The 23976-nt window shown below is 38.5% G+C and overlaps 1 protein-coding gene across 2 annotated transcripts in view; it reads left to right on the top strand.

Moving 5' to 3' along the window:
* BZW2 (basic leucine zipper and W2 domains 2) overlaps positions 1 to 23976 on the top strand; it is a 52222-nt gene that overhangs the window by 23938 nt on the left and 4308 nt on the right. For both annotated transcript variants that reach the window (XM_054057505.1, XM_054057506.1), the window contains 7 exons: positions 412 to 515; positions 2680 to 2745; positions 9063 to 9198; positions 12595 to 12704; positions 14579 to 14749; positions 15234 to 15380; positions 19620 to 19758. In XM_054057505.1, the coding sequence (XP_053913480.1) occupies positions 412 to 515; positions 2680 to 2745; positions 9063 to 9198; positions 12595 to 12704; positions 14579 to 14749; positions 15234 to 15380; positions 19620 to 19758 (873 nt within the window). The remainder of the gene's footprint in view (positions 1 to 411; positions 516 to 2679; positions 2746 to 9062; positions 9199 to 12594; positions 12705 to 14578; positions 14750 to 15233; positions 15381 to 19619; positions 19759 to 23976) is intronic.

Here is a 23976-nt window from a genome sequence, read left to right as displayed (position 1 = left end):
TTGGTAACAGAGCACTAGTACTTTTCTCTTTGTAAAGGACTTACATTATTGTGGTGTTTAAAGTAGTAGTTAAAAGTATGTGCAAGGGTTATGCTTCAGACCGTACTTATTTGGTTGCACTCAGTGCTCTCAAAAGAGCTAAGAGACCTCAGTGTGACCTGAATCTTTCAGTCCTATGAGGACTGTGATCTAAAGTGCAGCATATCAGCCAGCTGTCCCTTCTGTCAGGTGCCACCACAGCCTCACAAAGCTTGATTTCTGTTCCACTCTTTCCCCTGTTAGCTCTTACCCTTGCCTTTTGCCTCAGTGACTCACCTAAGTCTTACTAGACTTATTAAATCTTCTAATTACAGAACATTCTCTGAAGCGAGAAGTTATTTCTTATCTTTTGGATTTTTTTATTTCTTTTAGCTCCGGGAGGCACACGCATAGATGACAATGACAAGACCAAGATGACCAACCACTGTGTATTTTTTGCAGAAGAAGATCATGATGCCATCCGAAATTATGCTCAGGTCGGTAAAGGCATGGTTTATTACTGTTTTCCATTTATGTATCAAAAGGGATTACAGTGGAACATCTGCGTACTGTCTAGGCTGCTGTAGACTAGTTACAGGGCAAATGAAAATCTGGTTTAACTAGTAATCTGCCCCAACCTATAAATTTTTGGTCAGAAAATAGGATGTCCAAGATAATCTGATCACAAGTAGGAATGCTTTCTTTTACAGAAAGTGGTATTACTTATTTGAGTCTGCTGTTGGTACAGTATATTTTTAGACACCATCTTTATTATTTTTGTTGACCTTTTCTATGTGCAGCCTGAAAGATTTGTATGAACATATTTTTAGAAACACATGAACTACATGAATGACAAAATATAAAGCTCATGCTCCCAACCTTTAGTTGTATAACTAGTTAGAAATTGGGCATATATTCCAAGAGCTTTCATTTCCCTTACATGTATGATAGATTCCATGTGATTCTGGATACAAGTAGGACTGTGTAAAAATGCGATACCATTGAAACTCCCGTATGTCAAAAGTCTGTTCTTAATTAAGTAACGTATCTTTTTAAATAACTAGTTATTATTGGGATGCTGGAGACACTAATGGAAAGCATAAAATCCACTGTTCCTGCTAAGATTTTGATGGTGGTGAGTTGCTGAAAAGGTACATGGTTGCAAATAAAAGCCACCAAAATGAGTCAACATTTTGTAGTTAATGTCTGAAGAGGTGTATTCTTTTATAGACCTCACCAGATTTTTTTCGTGCATAATGGGAAATAGAGCTCTTATCGTATTATGAAAAAAATGGGGTTAAGCTAAAATAGTGTTTAGAGCTTTCTTCTAGGTGATTACTCTGACTTCCAAATGAAGCAGTAACGTGGCTATTGTTTGTGTGTTTAGTCATGGAAACAATTTAAAGAGTGAAAAGTCTCCAAGAAAAAAGATTAAGCTAGTGTTGGTATTTTAGCTGATTATTTGCTTCTGGAGTGTACTTCTGTCATTTATAGGGACTTGTAAAAACATACAAAATTTTGTTTGGATACAAGATGCTAGCTTACATTTTCATCTTATGCTTTATTTTATGCCTGATTTTATTAGAATGCTATGTCTTTGCTTCTCAGCATGGACACAATTTGATTTTCACTTGTCCTTATCAAAACCACTACTGTTTAGATGTTTGGATGTACTTTATGTTTTCTGAAAAGCGAGTTGAAACTTTCCAAACTTAATTGCTGCCCCCACCACCATACAGCCTGACAATAATGCCATTTGTTCCCCAAATAAACGTTTTTACCTGTGACAGCCATATGTTTTGTGCCCTTTGTACAGTAGTGAGAGGAATGCCTTTTTTTATTTAATTTCTTATCTCTCCTTTCTTCCATCTGAATGCACCCTGCACCTGTGGTGCTTCTGCTTTCATGATCTGGAGTTGTGTAATGTGAAACCAAGGGTGAAAACTGGAGAACAGGTGTTTGCAGGAACAAACTTACTGTAAAAGCTTTGCAAAATGTTCTTCCTCTTTCCCTGGTGGTAGCACGTTTTCTTGTAAGCATTCATGTTAGTGATCTTGACAAAGATCCTGCATCTACTGAAGATGCCTAGCAGTGCTGCTGAACTGCCTCATTCCACCAGCTTACACCTGACAACTTCCCCAAGGAGCTGCATTGCCAGAGGAAGGGGGCAGAGTTAACCACCTCCTCCTCCTTTCCACTACTTTTCATCTGTGGATAGGGTGAAAAGTAAAGTAGGAATAACATTTTGTGAAGTATGAAAAAGAAAACTCCCAAACTGCAGTAAATTCTCAGATTCAAACATTTTTGCAATTCTTGCCTTATAAAGAACTTTCCATTTGTGTACAAAGTAATAGAAAATGATGTTGTGTGGTCTGCTGTGAGATGGACAATGCAAGAGATAACTGCAGAAATATCATTCTGCTGGCTGCTTATTTCCTGGGAACAATGTCTAAAGGAAAACTGTACAGCGGAGCATTAGAGTGTAAGAAGCCAGCAGTGCTTACTGGGTTTTTTTTGGTTTTGTTTTTGTTTTTCCTGCTATAGAGATAATAAAAAGGAAAGAGTATTATATCATGGATTAATCAAAGATACCTTTTATGGATTCCGTAGTGGCAGTCATATTTCCCTTTGCCTTTTTTCTTAATCTTTGTTTATCTTTAGGTCTTCAATAAACTTATCAGGAGATACAAATATCTGGAGAAAGCATTTGAAGATGAAATCAAAAAGGTAATGTTGGTGACAGTCTCCTATTAATAGTTAGTAATTTTTACCTTATGTCTAATATAATTGCAAATGTACAAACGCTGTGCCGTTATGTATTTTATTTAGCTGTGCTGGAAAAGAAGATGGAATCTACAGGTAGCAGCTGTAGTCTGCAAATTGAGCTCTATTGGAATAGAGCTAAAATGAGCTGGGAGCACTTCGTGTAGACTAATTCTGAATTAATGCTTCCTTTGGTTGCTTTGACAAATATTCACCTTCTTGTCGCAGGCTTTTCTGTACAGAACTTCAATACCCTTGGGGGTGTATAGTTCTTGATGAGAGGAGATGTTACTGTCTGAATATAGAACAGTTCTCTGTGGGTTTTTTCCACAGAATAAGTGCAGATCTGCTCTGCAGAATATCACTTGATGTATGAATATTAAACCATTCCTGCATTGTGGAGTGAGTCCGACCCACAAGTTTTTGTATTTGAGGCCATAGATATGTGCAAGAAAGTCTTGCACTGGCAAATTGCTCAGGGTTTATCTGCTAGACAGTAGCAGATATTTGTGGATACTGTTTCATTTTGTGATACTGACATCTAAGGAAACCAGGAAATATGGGTAGAAACTTTTAAAAAACAAAGTACAGAGTTATTTTCTATATCTGGAATTCATAGTAACAGATGTAAATATCTTTTTCTAATGGCCTGAATACATAATAAACACTGCTGTGCTGTAAGTCAACAATCATACTGATAATGGCAAGACCCGTCCTGTGACTAAAATGCCATGTTTGTTAAAGTAGAGGTGTGTTTCCATATTACTTAAACATTAGAAAGACTACTGCAAGGTTCAAGTGAGGGTAAGTGTGGAACATAATGCCTCACTATCACCTCTAGAGGCTGAGTAAATTTGGCTCCGATTTGTATGTTCTTGTTCATATGGGAAATAATTTTTGCAGTTTTGGCCGGCATGCCTATTAACCGTTGTCGATTGCTCAATGCATCATTCTAAAGACCTAAATTTACCTCCGTCCCCACACTAATCTAGTGTTCTTGCTGTTAATTATTGTAATCATTGACATGGGAAGCGCTGACTCATAGCATTCAAGTTTCAAAGGGTGTTCAGCATATTAAGCAAATACCATGTCAATTCAAGCTGCCTGCTCTCTTCTGTAACTTGCTTGGTTTTGAATCCTTTCAGTTTCTAAGAATTCACTTTGCATGCTCAGTGACAAGTGAGGCTATCGTTAATGTATAATAATTCAACTCTTCATTTGAGGAACAAGTGCCTCTGATATGAAGTTTAACTATACAGTGGCTTGAGAGAAAGCAATATGTTGAGGTACAGTGTGACCAGACTCATGCTACTCATTTAAAGCCATTGAGAGCATCCTAGTCATGGCAGCATGGGGTCGAGGTGGGCTTGTTCACCTTGCATGCTGAAATCTCAGTTTTATGTGCATGCTTTTTGTAAGTTTTCAGTGTCTGATTACATCTTGTATGACAAAACACGAGATTAGGTTTGCATAGTGGCCCTAGGCTTGGGGGCAGGCGGTAATTTTTCCATCTGCCCTTCTGTCACCACCCTTAGTGCTGTTGTGAATCTTGGCTTGGCTCCTGGGGACCTGTACTTTGGTCATGTGTGCCGGGTGCACTGTGTTCCCTGGTTAATGCATTTCATCTGAGAATGAAAAGTTAGGAAGGTGTTTGTGAAGATTTGGGCCTGTGCATTGCAGCTGTGCTTTCATTGCCTCAAAACCTCTAAGGACTATTTGTAATTGCTTTCTGCTTACCTCCTCCCTCCCCCTGCTTGTGTGAACCCACATGTCAAGTGGCTGTCATATCACTGATGAGGCTGCTGGGGTTTTAATTATTTAATACCTTAATCACCTTGTGCAGTAATGTTTATGAGAGCAGCTGCCCATGAAGGGTCTCAAAAGATAGATACATTCATGTTTCTGGAAGGTATTTCTGCAAGATTTGCTGGTTCAAAGACTACTGCAGTTAGATGATAGTTAAAAAAGAATAGAGCAACTCCTTGATGTTCTTTCATGGGTCTCTGTCCTAGCAAGGAAAGTGATTTTTCTGGCAGATTCATTAGGCAGCTGGAGCACTTGGGGGAAAATTAGCTCTTCTTACAGAGAGTCATGCTAAAAAAAAACAAGGCCATATCAGCAGTTTCACTGTAAAGAACCAGATGGCATCAGTGGGACTTCTCTTTCAAGAGAGATTGTCTTAGATGGCAGTATTCATACAAGTATTTGCTTTACGTCTTCTAGTTCATAATTTTGTCATTTTATTTTTGTCATTGTTATATTTCATCATTATTATTTCCCAACATCTTTCCCTTTTGTGTCTGCTTCCAGCTTTCAAATGTTTTATTTCTTCATTTTCTCCCCACAAAATTGCAAATTATTCTTTTTTTCCAGTGGTATAAGCAAACCATATGTCTAAATTGTTACATCTAAATTATTTTGTGCAAGCAAATGATTTTAAAGTTCATTGCTCACCTGCTGGTTTTTAATATAGGCAGTTTAAGTTTGTATGAGTGCTGCCCAGTGTACCTGCATAAACCTATGACAACATTTTGCAATAGTTTAAGTCAAATTCCCAGTTCCAAGTTTGTGTTCATCATTCTTACATATCTCTTCAGGACAGTGGATGAAGCACGCAGTATTAGCTGTGTATGTAGTATGTCTGTAAGTTTAAGTAGCATTCTGTATAGTTTTTTGTTGTAAGAATTGGGAAAAAGTGGGAATAATTATATTTTTAGTCTTAACACTGGTAAATGTTACTGGTAGATGTGAGGGCATGTGAAGTACTGGGAGATATTATCAGGTCCTTCTCTTGTGTTCCTATTTTCTTGATGAAAGATCTCTAAATGAAGCTTGGATTTATGAAGTAAGAGGAGGGTAACACTGAGATCAAATGGGGAGTAAACAGAGATGCTTCAAGTAAGCTAAATGAAATGCAAGGTTCGATCAGTGTGTATCTGTTGTTATGTTAGCTGCTTCCTCCACTGCTGACAATTCAGTGCTGTCTACAGATGTGACAAACTGTCACAGATCACTCACTTCAGATAATGAAGATATAAAATGACATCACATTCCCTGTGTGGTTAAAATTCCTTAATTTTCAGTATTGAGGTTTCCATACCACAAGAGGAGAGCATAAGCAGTTGGTTTGTATGCTTTTTAATGTTGTGTGTGCATGTTTACCTGTGCTTATCTTTCATGCCCAAAATTTGTGCCTGAAACACTTTTTCTTTAAAGACAAAAATAGCTTGGAACAGTACATTAGGTCTGGTCTTACGCTTATTAGGCGTTCTGAACTCCCACTTAAATAGGTGGGAGTTCTTACAGCTATGATAGAAATACAAAATTGTGAGCCAGAACTGTGCATTTTATACCTGGAATCAGTCGATGTCTGTAACAAAAGCAGTATTGCCAGTGCTTGGCTAACAGCAGGGAAACATCAGCTTGGAGAACTTTCTGTGGGTGGTTTGGTACTATCCTGAAGTGACTGGGACATTTTGTGACTGCCCTGCTGAGGTTTATAATTGTGGTGGTAAAAGAGCTCTTAAAGTAATCGGCAATAAAAATCTGAAATGACAGCTTTGAACAGAAGATTTTGCTCTTTTTGATGCTTTTTAAGTAGGTTTATTAAAGGTTTTGATTCTTCCTATCACCCAGGCTCCCCCTAAATTAGGTTTTCTTTCACAATTTCTTGAAAGTATAGAATAATAGCCTTGAACAGCAGTAAATGGCATGTATAAGTTTATTTGAGCTGCCTTGCAAAATTACTGATAAGAATAAAAATTGTGCTAGTAGCAGCAGCAGAACTTTAAGCAGTGGGAGATGTGAAAACCAGATTCCTGCTCTAAACTTACTGCAGTTGGGTACTGTTAAAGAACAACAGTAATTCAGATTCGTTGCAAGAGACTTGCAAGAAGCATATTTCAATGGAAAGGGAAGAGAATGAGACCGTTAACTTCATAGATACATCATTTCAGACCTTTCAAAACATTTGAACAAGTACAGATTTCTCAAAACTAGAGTTGATTAAGTTTGGATGTTCTTCTCTTAGAATCCTTCTCCACCTTGGACTGCCTAACTCTGGCTTTGCAGCTGGATTTACTGCCATTATTGCTTTCATGACTCAAATCTGCCGTGAATGGGTGTAACTGTTCATGATTACTCATTACTGGCAAAACCTACTGGAGGTTAAAGCTTGGAAGCATGTTGAAACCTGGTCTGTTGTGTTCAAGTAGTCAGTGTGACTGCTTTACATAATAATCAAAATCCTCATCTGTTGCTTATATGGGAGCAGAAAGAAAGAGTTAAGTTGGCTACTGAGAAATCTAAAGTTGTTTCCTCTTTGTTAACAGTCTCTTTACTCACAGTAAAGAACAAAAGGTCTAATTCAGATTTTTTTTCTTGTGTAGATCTCATTTTGGTACAGTATCGTTGATAAAGTTTGTATGGAGAAAGCTTTAAATCCTCAGGTCTCCATTTTGCAAGAGTCCTATATTGAAATGCTATAAAAATGTAAAAATGTAAAAATGTTTCCAGTGTTCCCATTAAATGTAGTTCTAGAGTTCCTTAACCTGCACCATTATATATACACCAGTTAATTGCTGCATTTGACAATACATATTTAGAAATATATCCATATATTTAGAAATAATTTCATACATTTTTTGCTTTTCAGTTACAATTCATTGAAATAAAATTGAACCTTGAGATTTTGTTTTCATAATTTGTCTTTAAGTTAAAACTACGTATTGCAATCATTTGGCTAAAGGCCACTAAAGAAACCCAAATAATTTGTCTGTGGTTGAATAATTTAGGCCCGTGTAAGTTGTAATTTAAAGTTGCTGTTGTTATGTAAGTACTACTATATGAATGAGGCTTTTTTTCACTTCTGTTCTCTGATGCTGAGCAGAGCTATTCATAAAACACTGCATGATTTTTAATAACTTAGTTTATTAGTTACCTGAATTTTTAAAATATCACTGCAGTCAGAAAGCTTTATAGTTAATGATAAGCTGCTTGGATACCTCTGAGAAGAGCTCTTACTGTCCGTGGTAACAAACAAGCACAGGGACATGTCTGATATTCTGTCCCTTTGTATGAGTAGGCTTTGGTAATTAAGAGATACCCTTAATTTGGAAACCAAGTGGGAATTTTCCATCAGAATGAGCTGTTCTGCTATGATTGCATCTATTGCTCATTTGGAGAAGGAGTAAGGCTGTCATGGCAGCAGCAGGTAGCTGAATGAAGTGCTAGTAGCTGAAGGAAATGAAAATTCAATTCCTTTTTAACTCCAGAAATGGATATCTGCAGTCTTTTGTCATCTTAATTTTTCTTGTGAATTTGTAAGGTAGCTTCTGATGGAGTCAGCGGATTTCTGCAATGAATGAAGCTGCCCTTTGCTGTCTAGGCTCCTCTTTACCACCACCTGCATGGTGATTGCTAACAATATGTTAAGAAAACATTGCTGTTAATGGTGATGTTATTGACAAAATCTCATTTGGCGTAACTTTTCCTGATATAAAGGAAAAGAGACGTTATGTGCTTCATCAATACGCTTTGAAGTCATTAATTTTAACATAGGAAATCAAGATATTTCAATAGACATAAATTGCTATTTTTGGACTTTAAGAGATAAATATGTAGTTTAGATCCGATTCTCAAGATAGTGAGGTTTGCATTTTTTTTCCTCAAGCCAGTTGTTTCCTGTTGTAATTGGTAATGGGAATGGTAAGGTCTTAAAGCAACTCTTGTTCCTGTCTGTCGTTTTGTCAGCTTTATCAAGAATGTCTGAACTTGAAATATATTTCTTATTTTAGCCAATAGAAAATCTCTTGTAATTGTGCTGTGTTCCCTTCCCCAAAAGGAAAACAGGAAACTTTCTCATCCTTTTATTGTTCATATGAGTAACAGTTTTTGTAACCCAGAAAAGGAACTGCAGCTGTGTGGGGCTTAGTCTGGAGATGGAGGTGGCAGGATCCAGTCAGCAAATCTGTGATCCTGTAATTTCTATGGGTCTAAAGCCTCTAACAAGCACTTTTATTTTTATACATATATTTGGAGACAACAGGCCTTGTCTCCATGAGTAAGGCTGTAGTCCACAAGCTTGTGTCCTTATGGAAATTATTACTAGTTGGTGAAATGGTACTGCCATGCTTCAGGAACGAGTTTGACTTGATTTCTGTTAATTAGAGTGAGACTTCTTGAGAAATAAGCATTTGAATTGTCTGCTAATATTAGTCTCTCTCTGTTATCATTGCCTGTTGCTCAAATATATATGTTTTTTTTTTTCCTCTGACCCACAGCTTCTACTGTTTCTTAAAGCCTTTACTGAGACGGAACAGACAAAGCTGGCAATGCTTTCTGGCATCCTGTTAGCCAACGGGACTCTTCCTGCTACAATTTTGACAAGCCTCTTCACTGACAATATAGTCAAAGAAGGTAATTTTCTAGGTGATCTTTTTTCTTGCATTAGCTCTTTATAGTTTGGAAGCATGTAACTGTGTAACAGAAATCCGTATTTTAAAGCAAAAGTGTATACAGACAGCAGTGACCAACACAGTTTGTGGAATGTAATAAGAGGGCAGTCAGACAGAAAAAAATCAACAGAAAGCAAAAACAAACCCCAGAGGATTTGTATTTCTTGAAGTGATAGATATGTATGCAAAATTGTCGAATATGTGTATTATTTAGGTTCTATGAAAGTTGAAGTATAACATCTATTCCCAAGATATCTGCTAGCATTTTTTGAAGTGTTTTCGCTATTCTTTGCATGTGAGCATGAAGTGGGACAGAGAGCACATGCAGACCAACTGGATATTGCAGAAGAAAAAAAAAATAAACCCTCATTTTGCTTTCATACCAGCAGCGATCACTGTTTGATTCTCTTTCCCGTGGACTTACATTTACCATATGATGAGTAACTGTTCTTTCAGTCTTAGGGTATAATGCCTTTTGAGATTATTTTTTTTCTTATTTTTGAGGGCTTTTATTTAGTTAATTATTTATAGCCATCTGCCTTGGAGACCTGACTTTCTGAATACTTGCTCAACAATGTCTTTTTCTGCCAGTTACTGACTGCCTGACTGCCTGGAATAACTGCAAATGCACTGTCAAGAGTGAACAGTTTTCATGACATCTTTTTTGAATTTGTTAGAGCTATGTATTAGCTAAAATGTATTTGAACTTTCATTTGAAAAAGAAAAGGATTCTAACTTGATGTTCTCATTTGCAGTATTCAAACCATTGCATTTGTTTTCTAAATGCTGCAGAAAGAAAAGCCACAGCTGCAGCTTTGCTCTGTCATCACCCACAGCTTTCAGAATCAGATTTAAACCAGGAGAAGATTCAAACTAAAGCACTAATCCATGTCTTAGGGTGGTGGCCTGCAATGTTTTTAAATAGAAGTCTGTTTCTCGTTACAGGTGGACAAAGAGACATCTGAAAGCTCGAACTTTAAAAACTCAAGTGATTTGTTGTATTTTAAATGTAACATTTTAAGAATACAATTATTATGCACAAATCCTGGAACAAATTCAATTTGCATTATGAGCTTATGTTTCTAGGAGCCCTAAACGTTTTTTAGAAGCTTACATATACTTTTGGTTCTTGGTTTATGTATACTAAAAGTGTACCTGTGCTGGCATTTGAGGAAAAGATTGTTCAATCAGTTCTGGAATAGATTCTTTATGCAAGTATAATTAAAGATGCGAAGATAAATGCAAAGTGGGAAAAAGATAAAGGCTTAAAACAGGTAGATCATATAAAAATAAATTTGATACTTTCTTAGACTTACAAAAAAACAATGCTGAAGGCAAGTGAGGTTAAAATACATGAGGAAAAATTATTTGAGAGAGTTGTTGATCAACATGGCAGTTGTAACTTTCGCAAAAAATTGGCTGAAAGGGAGAGAGCATAGTGCTAATAGGAGATCTATCAAATCTGAGAACAAATACCTAATTAATTTTACATTTACCCTTTTTCGGTGTTGTCATTACTTTTACTGAGGTGTATTGAGGGAGGGGAAAGTATCTTTTGGGAATGGTTGATGTATTTTTAGCAGAGACAGAGAAAGGGCTAGACAGTGGTGAAACCTGGTTAGGTTTAAGTGTATCCTTCTGCTGAAAAAACAGTGTGAATGCAAAGGGCAGCTAACATGGTTAGTCAATAAAATTAATGGCTGAAGTTGCTTTCTGCAAATGTGGGGGGGGGGCACAGAAAAAGTGAAGAGCTATTTAGAAAAACCAACAGTGGCAGCACATGAATAGAGTATAAGAACTGGCTAATGATAAACTTGGGACTGTGAATTAGAAGTAGTTTGAAATATAGGTAGGTAGTGAAGCTCTAGAACAGCCTTACTCTGTTATTTGTACTGACGTAAAACTTGCTTTGTTTTAAGCTCAAGCTTGAAAAAAGGTTTAGGACATGGGTACTGGGGACAGTGCTTGGTGACAAAGACCAGAGAGCTGCATTCAGTGTTGGCATTCAACTCATAAGCACATCAGATATGCTGAATTATTGTTTGCAGGTTCAGAAATTACAGGTGAACGTTACTTCTAGATGCCCTGTTGGTTGACTAGGCTTCAGTCTTGACTAGTCAGCCCACAGAACTTACGATCACTGAATTGTGCTGGTTTTGCTTGGAACCTGCTGTGCAACATGTAAAACTAGCCCAAAGAAATATCTGTAGGTATCTCTTGTGTGGCGTTGTGCGTCTGTAACCCATGTAGGACTTCTCTAAGGATCATGCCTTATGACTAAGCTCTTGAAATAAGGTTGCCAAAACAATCATACCAATAAAGATCTGTAATGAAGTTTACACTGCTCTGGGAATAGTCTCTTCTGATCTTGTTTGATGACTCAGTCAAGATATCCCAGAAATAAAAAGAACAGATATCTATCTGTAAAGTGGCTAAGAATGATGAAGCTACTCCCTACTGGAAGGTCCCATTTAGCTCTGAGCTTCATGAATATTTGAGGTGAAACAAAGTCATACCAACTGGCTGTAGCATAGTATAATGTTATCATTATCAGCACCCTCAATAGCACTGTAAATGTTGATATGAGTGTGGTATGGAGAAGCATAACTGGTTTGCGGCACACCTTGAGGCGGCTCTCAATCTCTGAGACCTAGCAGCTTCCTTAAGCTTCCTGCACTTGCTGCTTGCAGCCGAGAGGCCAGAGCGAAGCTGTGGTGCTGCTACTCTAGGAATACATGCCAGAGGGAAATAGGAGATCTGGGGCTAATGGTTTCTTAGCTCCCCTGGGAGAGCTACAGCTAGCAGAGGTACGGTTCTCTTGATTAAAAGCAGGAAATAATAAGTTGTGCCTTGACAAAGGAATTTTTCCACTACCAGCTACTAAATCCTCCTTGGAGGATGGAGTGCAGTCAGTTACCTTGAGGTTGCAAAGTTATTTAACTCTATTCCAGGACTTGCTAAAAAGACTTTTACGATACATTTTTTGAGTTCTTATTCCTGACTATCCTTTATTTTATGTACCTTCATTTCCTGACTGATGTAAAGCATAATTTTTCCTTTTGCATTGGACTTGGTCTGTAAACTTTGTAGGTAGGAAAAATAATTGCAAGGAATCTTTGAACAAGTGAATGGGGATGAGCAATACAGAATCAAAACATTTTCAAACAATCTAACATACTTCAGAAAATAAGTACTGTGTTAAAGAAAAGAAAGAGCATTTCAACTCTGCAGTTTTGGTCTCGTTATAAATGTATTTTCATTCCATATTCTTGTAACAATTTTATAACCTTGTAATTATAACCATCTCTAAGTCATGTTCAAAATTGCTGAAGCATGTTTTGTGATTTTTCTTAAACAGGGATTGCTGCCTCTTTTGCTGTAAAGCTTTTTAAGGCATGGATGGCAGAGAAAGATGCCAATTCTGTTACCTCTGCTTTAAGAAAAGCCAACCTTGATAAGAGACTGCTAGTGAGTACAGTATATTTTCAATGCTCCTTTTCTGTCCTTGGGAAAGAGAAGGGAATGAAATGCAGATGGTAGTTTGCTGTAAGCATGTAAGCTCCCCCTCAGAATCCCTTAGCATTTTTTAAACATTTTGAATCACAGCACTATTGTTATGGCTGTAGCATTGATATAGGTTCAGCAATGTTAAATACCATATATATTTACATTCTGTCTCCAGTTTTCTTGTAATTAAATGCCTTTTGAAGAGAATGTATATATGGGGCTTGGGAATTAATTAAATGGGTTTTTTTGAGATCACTGCTAATGAAACACACACCACCAGGAACTGTGTGTGAGGCCTTTTATTTTTTTGAAACATGTTTTACCTTTGTAAATAATAAACAGAGTATAGAGGGTTGTGATTAGAATGTAAGTTTCCAAAGCAACACCTTTTAAATAGCGTGGTGAAGGCACAGTAAGCTAATTTTCTGCAATAGCCATCTGGGTAGCATAAACGGTCCTGCAGTAGTGAAAGCAGACCTAGCAGAAGTAATGCAGGAAGGCTTTAAGCCTATGGACTCAAGTCCTGTGTTCTGGGTTTGTAGCAATGGCCTGAGGTATTTAGAGTACATATGAATATGCAACAATGTCATGTGCCTTTCTCTCCCAGTTTCATTCTGAAGATCAATAGGGATTTTTTTAATCCTCAAAAAGATTGCTGCTGTGATAACCCAATCAAATGTGTTGCATCTTGTGTAGCACTCCTTGGAGAATTTCAGCGGTATTTCCTGTTTCTACCTCAATAATTAATAATAAGGCAAGAATATTCCCAAAAATGAAGCAACCTCCCCCACCCCTTTGTCACTTCAATTTGTATTTGATTTTAAGAGTCCAAGTCTTAAATGATTTGCCATGAAGCTGGGAAGTGGGCTAATGAAATTACACGGTTCATTAGAGAGGGGAAAAAAGCAAACTGCATTTTATTTCTGTTTCAAACTTGACTGATTTAAACTTTCAACTGTTGGCTCTCATTATGCTGGTATATTAAACAACTCTAAAGTATCAGATGATGTTGCCTAGCATAGATGCCTTTGTGAAAGTTTCTTCTTAATCTTATTTTCAGTAAGTGAACAGATTGAAGGTCTCTAGTTTCTTTGTCAAAAGAAGTGCTATCTATTCCACAAATCATAGTTAGACACTAAGAACAGGATGGTAAGCAAATGCTGTTGAATCCTTGCCAAGATGGGGCATTTGCTGTAGGGATTTTTAAGAATAATTTTAACTTTTCTAAGTAGCTGGGCTTTCATAAATTGTAGACGGACAGTGCCTTGGAATTAGAAATGCCTGTAGGAGTCAATGTTATCAGTACATAAGGGATTTTGTGATTTTTATTAAACGATTCATTAGTGGTAATCACTGCTCAGCAGAGTGGCGAGGTCAGGCCAGGGTGTCTGGGCCACTTATGTATTGCTAAGTGTATCTTTTTCTAAGAGGTAAGAGTGTGGACACACCGGGAGGTGGTGTTAAAAGTGCTTCACATATAATGTCTTTACCATCTATGCCTTTGTACTTTTTCTACAAGACTCTTGGAATCTGGAAAACGCATGGTTTCTCTGAGGACTGTTTTGAGCAACATCTTAAGCTCACAGCTATTTATAAGCACATGCATTTTATGTGGAGTGGGTGTTAGGAATTTTGCGTAACTGACCATCATTTTTCCATCCACTATCACAAAACACACATTATGAATGAAGTGTTGACTTTTCCCGTGTTAATACAAGCACTGGCTTTTAAGTGCAGTGCCAGGTAATCCTCACTTCGTTCTTCAAAAATGTTTCTTCCATTCTGTCAAGTCATAGTTGTTTTTTATTTAATGGAAAGCATTCCTGTCTTTTTAGGAACTATTTCCAGCCAACCGGCAGAATGTAGACCATTTTGCCAAATATTTTACTGAAGCAGGTCTAAAAGAACTCTCAGATTTCCTTAGAGTTCAGCAGTCACTGGGGACTCGTAAAGAACTTCAAAAGGAGCTACAAGAACGTCTCTCTCAGGAATGCCCTATAAAAGAGGTAAAGAGTGGGGTTTTTTACAGCTTCTGTTTATATAATTGTAGTCAAAGACTTAAATCAACAGTAGGTTTAGAGGAACAGGTATGGACACCTTGTAGATGTCCTCTGTTTTACTTCAAAAGATTTGAATTTATTCATTGGTTCACTTTCTGCTTAAGACTAAAGCAACAGAACATCCTCTGGATTTACAAGAGCAGCTAACTGTGGGGTGTTTTCTGTTTTTCTTTAGTTATGTTTGATGACAATGTAGTTCATTTAACTGCATTAACTGTTAGGTTGGATGAGAAGGACAAAAATGTAGTCAAGTAATAGTAAGGTTGCTAAATAAAAACATGGTAAATGCTTCCTTTTTATTATTCTTGTTCTAATTTTCTAATTGCTTCTGTGGTGTTAATTGTAAATGACTGCAAGTATTTGGTAAGTCAACATTGTTTCAGGTTGATTGGAAATGTTGCTAAAGACAGGAGTTTATTTCCTGCTCCAGGTAGTCCTTTATGTAAAAGAGGAAATGAAAAGAAATGAGCTGCCAGAGCCAGCAGTGATCGGTCTCCTATGGACCTGTGTCATGAATGCTGTGGAATGGAACAAGAAGGAAGAGTTGGTCGCAGAGCAAGCCCTCAAACATCTAAAGGTACATGCATGGGTGAAGAACAGAAGGGCTGCAGTGAATGAAGAATACATTGTACAGCTGTTAAGTTTTTACCTGTTTAAATCCAGGCAATTTGGAGTCTTGAGGGCTGTCACTAAGCACACCAAGTATTGGAGTGTCTTCTTTGTAGTCTCTCCTCCATTAGTCAAATTCATGGAAAATTGAGGTAGTTCAGATTACTGAATGCCTTGAGGCATAGAATGCAGAGAAACAGGGCAAACTGAGGCAGTCTTGGCCTGAGCACCTCTGCATTGCACTTTCTCTGTGTTCCAGATTCTGAGAGGCCGCTTAGGTGGGGACAGTGTTAAGGAAATGCTGTCTCAGCTCTGCTTGGACCTGACTAGCAAGCCTGCAGGAACTGCCTTTGTAATGTCTTTGCCAGAAGCAAAGAAGTTTTGGGAGCATGGTGAGGCAGCATCTGTGTTGGCTTTGCACAGGGCTGGTTAGATCCAGGCGGGACTGTGGAGCTCAGAATGTGTAAAATGGTTGTTGCCAATGTGGACTGTCAGGGCCAGACACTAGTAGGCCAGTTGCCTACTAAGCTGGGATCTGGCTTTAGAGCATGTGCACTGTACAGTGTGGATACCCTATCATCCAGCTACTGCTCTTGTGGATAAGAGAACTGAACACATAGAAAAATAGGCTGTAGTTTGCTGAGTGATGACAGATTGCAGTATCACAGTTGCATATTAGTTCAAAAACTCTTAAAACCTAGGAGTGGAAAAAAAACCAAAACCCGAAACCTGAAAACAATGCAGAGGCATTGAGCGATTGAAGTGGTTGATATTCCATATCTGAGCCTGAAGGAACTGTGCGATGCAAGACCCTTGAACTGAGAACAGGGGCAGAGAGACTTTTTGGCAGAATTGGTCCTTCTAAGCTGGTAAACCATGAGCAAGAGAATATTCCCTCATAGCCAGGCCTGCAAAGATTTGCCTCAGGACAGAGGCAATCTGATCTTTATTCTTTATGGTAAACTGGGTCTTAAGATTGATCTGAATTCCTTTCTTCTTCATGTTGGATGCTTCTTCGTACTTGGAGTTCCCATGTTGGTTTAGCTCCTAGTACTGCTGTCCTTTCATCTGAGTTTGGGTTCCCAAGAGCAACATCAGTCATCCTAGAAATGCAGTCGCTTGGAATCTTGTGTAGTCTTTGATAGTAAAATTGAATGCCTTGAAGTCTTCTCAAGTCACCCAGATAGCAGAAGACAAGATAGTTTCCAGCAGGAGAAGAGACATTGTTTGTCTTGCTCTTTTGATGTAAAAACTTGATCACGTTTCTTTGGGTTGTAACAGAATATCTACTGAGATTTGTTGTCTAGCAGTGCAAGGCATATTAACCAACACTTTTTGGAATAGTTGACCACTGGGAAAACAGAAGCATAGCTGGCTTTGTACAAATATTGTTGACTGGATGCTTTGTCCTATGATTTTCACTGGCCCAAGCCATCATCTGTGTGTGTAACCCCACTAAACTAGGTAAAGGCATCTTGTCTATAAGACAGGCCTCCTTCTAGCTACATACCCTGTCTGAAAACAGAGGACAAATTTATATGGGGTATTTACACTTTGCAGTTACAGGTAAGATTTTGGCAGAAGTGGTAGAAGTCGAAATTTAGGCTTTGCTAGCTGCTTCTTTACATTTCGGTGTTCAAAAGATGAACATTTGCTTCACATCCTTCCTTTATGGATAGGGTAGAGAAAGTTCTTGCATTCGTGTCTTTGGCATCTCAGCTGACCCAGTGTGTAAGCCAAATCCAGAAATCAGATTAATGCTGTTAGCGTGACACAGAGCCTGATTCCTGTGCCCTCCTGTGTGTAAGCATGCCCTGAAACAGTCGTGGAGTTGTCTCACCCTGATGGCATGAGTCAGGATGTGTATAAATATGTACTTGACATAGGACATGCCAGGTGGTGGAATTTATTCTCATATGACTGTATCTGACAGATAACTTTCACAAGGCACAGATGCCAAAGCTTTGATATGTAGGTCCCAGTCTCTTGAATTTATTAGATTTCATTTAGTAAGCTGTATACCAGAGACCCCTGAAAAGATGTATCAAGGTGCAGAAAACTGACCTAGTTTGCAGTTCTTAACAAGGTCTACTGGATGAGTAGCTTCCCCATAGACGTGGTGGGCAGCCATGAACCAGCAAATGCTGCATGTGCCATCTGCATGGCAGGACTGGCAGGAGCTGAACTCAGGAGGAGACAGGGCAAGCTGTTAAAACCTCAGTCTTAAAGGATAAGCACTTCATCATCCTGCTAACCTCCCTATAACACTGGGGCTTGGCCCCTAGGCCACCTCTGGTGTAGAGAAGAGACATTCTCCAAGGACGGGGAGAATCCTCCCATTTGTGCTGCAGGCAGGGCTGTTGGGATGAGCTTCGTGACACTGCAACTGCTGACCTAACCTGAGACAAATGGAAAATAATGCCACTTAGCTCAGCCAGCAATGAGATGAAGTTAATTTTATGGTTCCTTACGCAGTTAGTTGTGAAACTTAACAATTCTAAGTCTCTACCAGTTGAGGAATGCAAAGTAGTCAGTCAGATGTAGCATAATATCTTACTTCTAAACTGAAAAGATAGGGATTTTTTTATAAATTATTTAACACTTGTAGGCAGCAGCACTTTGCAAACCTGTGGATGAGAGTGGGTTCTGCTGGTGCTGTTAAATAAACTACAATGTATATTGCCCTACCTCCCTGCAACTTGCTGAGATACCAGCTGGATATTTCAAGGGCCGAAAAGGGAAAAAGAGGGAGTCTTGTTACCCAAAGCCTGCACCAGTTTTGCACTGCTTTTACCGAAATAGTTACGTTGTTTCTAAAGATGTGGCTATACCTGCCCTGTAATTTTTCCCAGTTACTTTATAAGGAAGTCTCTTCTCACAGTAAGAATACTTTCGCTGCCCAGCTGATCTTGTTACAGGTGTTGTGTGATTTCTTGCTCTATCTTTAAATTAGTAGCTGATAATTGTTTTGCAAAAGACATTCTGGACTCGGTTTTCATATTTTATTCAATCATCATGTGTTGGATATTTTTTTTCCAATGGATCATGTTGAGTAAAACTCTCAGGATTTAGCCCCTTTAAAGAAGTCCTGAAATGTCTGTACTTTTGAACGTGTCTATCAGTGCTGCTGGTGATGAGTGGTTTGTTACCTGACCACGTCAATCAGTGGCCCTGGTCACACAGATCAGATCTCCATGACATTAAACTATTGCAAATCCAGCTGAAAAAATGCCAGACTGAGAGTGTTACTGAAAACAGTGAGGAAAGGCTGAACTGAGCAGTACAAGAACAATTTAAATAGCAACCTTAAAAGATATTTGGCTGGGGGTTCTGAATACTGAGCGTAATTTGTCTTCTTTCAGCTCTGAAAAATATTATTAATATTACCTTAAATTTAAGATTGCAGTCTTAGCTGGACTCACTACAAACTAAGAGGAAAAGTAATAGGAGCAGTATGGGTATAAACACTGTAGTTTTTAAGGAAACGGTGAACAGAATATGATCCTTTGACATAATTTTTTATTTTAAGATCTGAAATTGGGAAAAAAAATCATAACAGAAAACTTCTAGCTCCAGCTTTTTTTATATTCATAAACTTGGGAAAAGAAAACTAAATGTACTGCTACTGTCTTGTCAGACTAAAGTTAGCAGTTAACGCTATGCTTTGAAAATATTGTTTTTTACCAAAGCAAAGTTTCTCGTGATACTCCTACACTGATAACGAGAACAAATAATGATGCTTGGTCACAGTTAACCTGGAATAATTTAATTCAGTTTCCTAGGACTTCTGAAACCTCTGTGAATACATAGATTCTTATTTTCATGTGCTTCATCTTTGGTTTGCTGTATGTTAGGAACATAAATAAAGCATTACTCCTGAATCAGCATCGTGATACCTTGTGAAATGTTCAAACAGCAGCACTCTGAGATGTGGACTTTTAAAACTGATTTTACAAAATTCAATATCTCTAAGTGGTACTGAATTTTAATTCACAGCATGCAGCACATCTTAAAAAAACTCCTGGATATTTATAAATATACATTGTACCTGTTCAAGTAAATGCAATAGGCAAGTAAATGTAAGGTTTTAGTGAAACATCTTTTAAGGGATTAAATTCACGATGCTTACATTAAACAATTTTATTTGTTTATTTTTATTTTCAGTATAGTGACATGCATTTTGTTTTTTACCCTTTCTTACTTTCAGCAATATGCCCCCCTGCTTGCTGTTTTCAGCACTCAAGGCCAGTCAGAGTTGATTCTTCTCCAGAAGGTGCAGGAGTACTGTTATGACAACATCCACTTCATGAAAGCCTTTCAGAAAATAGTGGTACTCTTCTATAAAGGTAAAAGTCTATGTCTGCTGTTGCAATATGGATTCTCTATGCCAACCACTCACTTACACTGTAATAGGAAAGAGACACTCTCAGGTATTGCATACGAGAAGGTTGTGTTGGGGTTGAACTCTGAAAGATCTTGTGCTTTGATAGTTCCAAGGAGCGTGTGGCAACAGCAAAGCTGAAACAAGGCCTTCTCTCTTTGTTGCGTTTATCCTGTAGTTGAAAAGCATGAGCAGGATCCAAGCACTGTCTGCAGTCTGTTCAAGTGCAGTTAAGTTCTTGTATAACACTAGTTCTAGGAAGGCTTTTCTATAAATTACTGGCAGATTTTAAAAGTAGATTAGAGCTTGAGTTTAAGAAACCTTGAAAGTTCAAAGCCTTTTGGCAGGAAGATTTTTCAGCGTTAGTTGGTTTGATTTTTTTTATTGCTCCCTTCCCTGCCAGTAGGAGCTTTACTTATTCTTATTTATCTTTTTCTTTCCCTGCCAGTTTCTTGCAGGTGCCATGGTTTGAGGGATTTAATTTTTATTGTGAAGTTGACTTCTTCGCAAGTTTATTCTGCTTGGGTTGTCATAGAGACTAATGGTCCTGCACTGCGTGTGGTGGGTGGGTGCCAAACAGTTTGTTCTGACATGCTTGCTATAAATAGTTGGAGGAGAAAAATCAGCAGGAGTAGAAAACCCAATATTGATCTTTTTTCACTCTGTGGGTCCAGGTACGTGTTCAAGGCAAACAAGTTCAGACTGTTAAAATAATTTCATGACTTCAGAAGGCAGAAGTAAGTAAATCATGTGGATTTATTTCCATCTTTGTGTCAATATAGTGTGGCCTCAACAATCAAGTGAAAAAGCAATACACCTTGTCCCTCTGCCCTGAAATTCTGCACTGTGTAAACACTATTAATGACCAAAGACAAACTTGAAATTGCAACCTGCAGCAAGCACTTTATTCAGTTTTCTTTGGAAAAGAAAATTCACTTTTTGGACATGGTGAATGAGTGCTGTAACTGCTGTGCAGTCAGATCATAAATGATGGTTAAACCAGAAATAATCTTGTATAGGATTCCCTTCAAAATTTTTGTCGATTCATTACTGTGTGAGCCTGCAGGAGCAACCTTGGCATTCCAAAGTATTTAAGAAAAGAAAACAAATCACTAAATTGTACATTAAACTTAGCTGGGTTCTCGGGGCATGTACCCATCTGCTTGGCTCACCTCACATGCTTTTGTTCTCACTCTTGGAGATGTACTCAAGAAGGCTTGTTAGTAAGGGTGAGAAGACTTCAGCCTCAGTACTGCAGGTGCCACTGTATTATTTTGGATTTGCATGATGTTTAGAAGAGTGTTTGGAGCTACCATATGGCCTGTTGGTGGAAGCTGTGAGTTCAGCATGTCCGATGTGTGCATTACTTGCCGTGCCTGTGTTCCTGCCTGGAATATCTTGGGCAGGCATGCCACTCTGCTATCTGATGCAGTCATGTGGCAGCATAGCTGCCAGCACTTCCTGGCCCTGTTTAGACTGAAGTAGGATCTGCCCTGTTCGGCAGACTTACTGCTGCCTACTAGCAACTCACCTGACTTTACAGCCACTAGCCCTAGGAAGAAGTGTTTAACACTTCTTCTAAGTGTTGGACATAGTAAGAAAGTCATCAGCTCCATCAGTTAAACAGGGTCCATTAGAACATGCTACTGCATTAACCAGGGACAATTCTGGGAGTGCTAGTCCTCTAATTCCTATTTCTCCCACATGATATTATCAAGCTTTAACAGCTTATGGCTTTGGTTTGTCCAGAGCCATGCTGCCTGCCACTGCTTCATTTCAGTGCTGGTAGATCTCACCCTCTCCTTCTCTGCAGTGCATACCTATCCACTAGAAACAAGCCATCAAGTCTTTTTAAAGGCATATACTTTATTGTAGATAAGTGGCTGATGACAGTATATCTTCTGTTTCCTAACAGTCAAGAAAAACAGCGTCCAAAAGCAATGTCAGTGGTGAGGGAACAGCAGATGTCCATGTTCCCCTTTCTGTTGTGCTTCAGGTATAACCTGCACAGGTTCTGGAGAGGTTTCAGGGTACCTAAGGAGCTTTTCTAGTCACAAAGGCATCTGAAGTATCTGTGGATGGGCAGACAAAAACACATCTGTCTACCAACATGAATGTGGACACTTTATTGTTTATCATGGGGCAGTGCTTGCTAGGCATGAAGATAGTCATCAGTGACGATAGGCACCAAATGCCACTCACTTTGGCAAAATTAGTTGTATGACTACTTGCCATCAGCATGTCCAACATCTTGTGTTTACATCCTTCCCATATTTCCATCATAAAGTAGCCCTTGGATTACTTTCCTGAGAATTGCCTGTAATTACCTAAACATATTGCAGGAATAATGGGGCTCATTAGCACCTAGAAGGTCTTGAAAGCCTTTGTTGTGTTTTTGTCGGCATTTTTGAGGGCTGGGGAGTGGTCTTTTTTTAATTCTGTCTCTAAACAAAGAGAAATAGCCACTTTTCCCCTAATGAAAGCCCAAGCTGTTTTCCCTTACCAACTCAAGCCTCTTACCAGCTTGTAGGTATAATCTGCAAAAGCAGTTCCATAGTCAATTAAAGCTTGTTGTCGTCATTACTTTGCGTTCTAGTACAGTATAAATAAAAATAAGGCATCCAGTTCTGTACTAGTCCCTGGCTGTGATGTTGCTTCTTTGGTTATCATTTCAAGCCAGTGCAGCTGTAAATCTGCCAGCTGCATTTTGACCAACAATTTAAAAGCCAGTTCCTGAATAAGAATTACTGAATTCTTCTGAGTGACACCTATTAAGTTTGCCAGCCTCCTTGCTAGTTATGTTTGCAGTGTAAGGTGTATGTATGGTTTTTTTTCAGTCCATTTAGTGTTTCCATTGGCTGTGGGTAAAATAAGAACTGTTGTTATTGGATTACATGCTATACATCGTATTCATTTGCAGAATCTCCTTTTATTTAGTTTGTGTCCAACCTCGAAATTTCAAATGTGAGTTTTTGATGCTATTGAAATTTTTACTATTCCTTTCATCAGGATAAGAATTTCACCCTTTGACAGCAAACACCCTTAGCAGGCACAAAGCCTCCGTGTACTCTTGCAGTAGGATTCAAGACAACATTTACAAAATAAAAAAAAAATAAATCACAAGTACATATGAAGTAGCATTCTGGTTTGCAGCAGCATAATTAGGCCTCAGAGATACTTTTTGGTTGTAACCAAAGGATGCAGATTGTCTTCTCAAATGCTGCAGGAATCCTGTACGTACAAGAACTGAATCTTCAAGTTCCACTCGATACATGAGTTTCATTTTTTGATGAAACACAATTATCTTTAAATATCTTAATTATTCAAGTATTTTATTTTAGTACAGGATGCAAAATTTTCCCAGAAAAAAAAATACTGTGAAGATCATGACTATACTGTGATTGACATTCCTTGCATTGAAAGAGATCTGTCCTCCCAGCTGAGTTAGCTGCAATAGAGTTGGATTTTGCAGGTGGATTGACTGTTGGCAGCTGACAGGGTGTGTGCTTTCCTCTTTACCGCTGATGGCTTTGCAGTTTGAGTCAAAAGCAGAAATTCATTCAAACGGGGTGATTTAGTACAAAGCTGAGACCTGAACATCAAGTAACTTTCCACTTAACCCTGCAGTAAAGATATTGAGCTCTTCAATCTCTCTGCTCTGCAGCTTCTCCCTTTCTTGAGAAATGGCCCTGGAGGCTCTGGCTGTGGGTGGTTTGAGCAGCAGTTGGCTGCACCTGCAGGAAAATGAGCTCTCTTGGGCTGACATCACCTGGGACTGCAGTGAAAATGATGTGCACACGCCCACAAACCACAGTGTTCAGCTTCAGCCGTTAAAATATATCTATAATCAACTTCAATGAGGAATAACTATATATATACAAAATGAATCATTCCCCTCCTCCTCCTGTCCCCCCCAGTGTTCCCATTGCTTCAAAGCAAACTAGAGGTATGATTAACTACACCCTGTCCTGCCTGATTGTTTAATTGAGCATCTCTGTGCTGACAGGAGAATATCATCTCTTATGAGCACTGGAGGCATGAATGTATTACAAATAATACTGCTCAGAAGTGAAAGGAAAGTTGCAGTTGTCCTTTTTGTAGTTGAATGCATTTTGTTCATCTCAGTTAGTGTAGGAAGCTTCTCACTATAGAACTATATACAGGCAAATTTTTCATCCACCTG

This window comes from Cuculus canorus, chromosome 2, assembly GCF_017976375.1.
Source record: "Cuculus canorus isolate bCucCan1 chromosome 2, bCucCan1.pri, whole genome shotgun sequence".
NCBI classification, from domain to species: Eukaryota; Metazoa; Chordata; class Aves; order Cuculiformes; family Cuculidae; genus Cuculus; species Cuculus canorus.
This window is presented reverse-complemented; position numbering and strand designations above follow the sequence as displayed.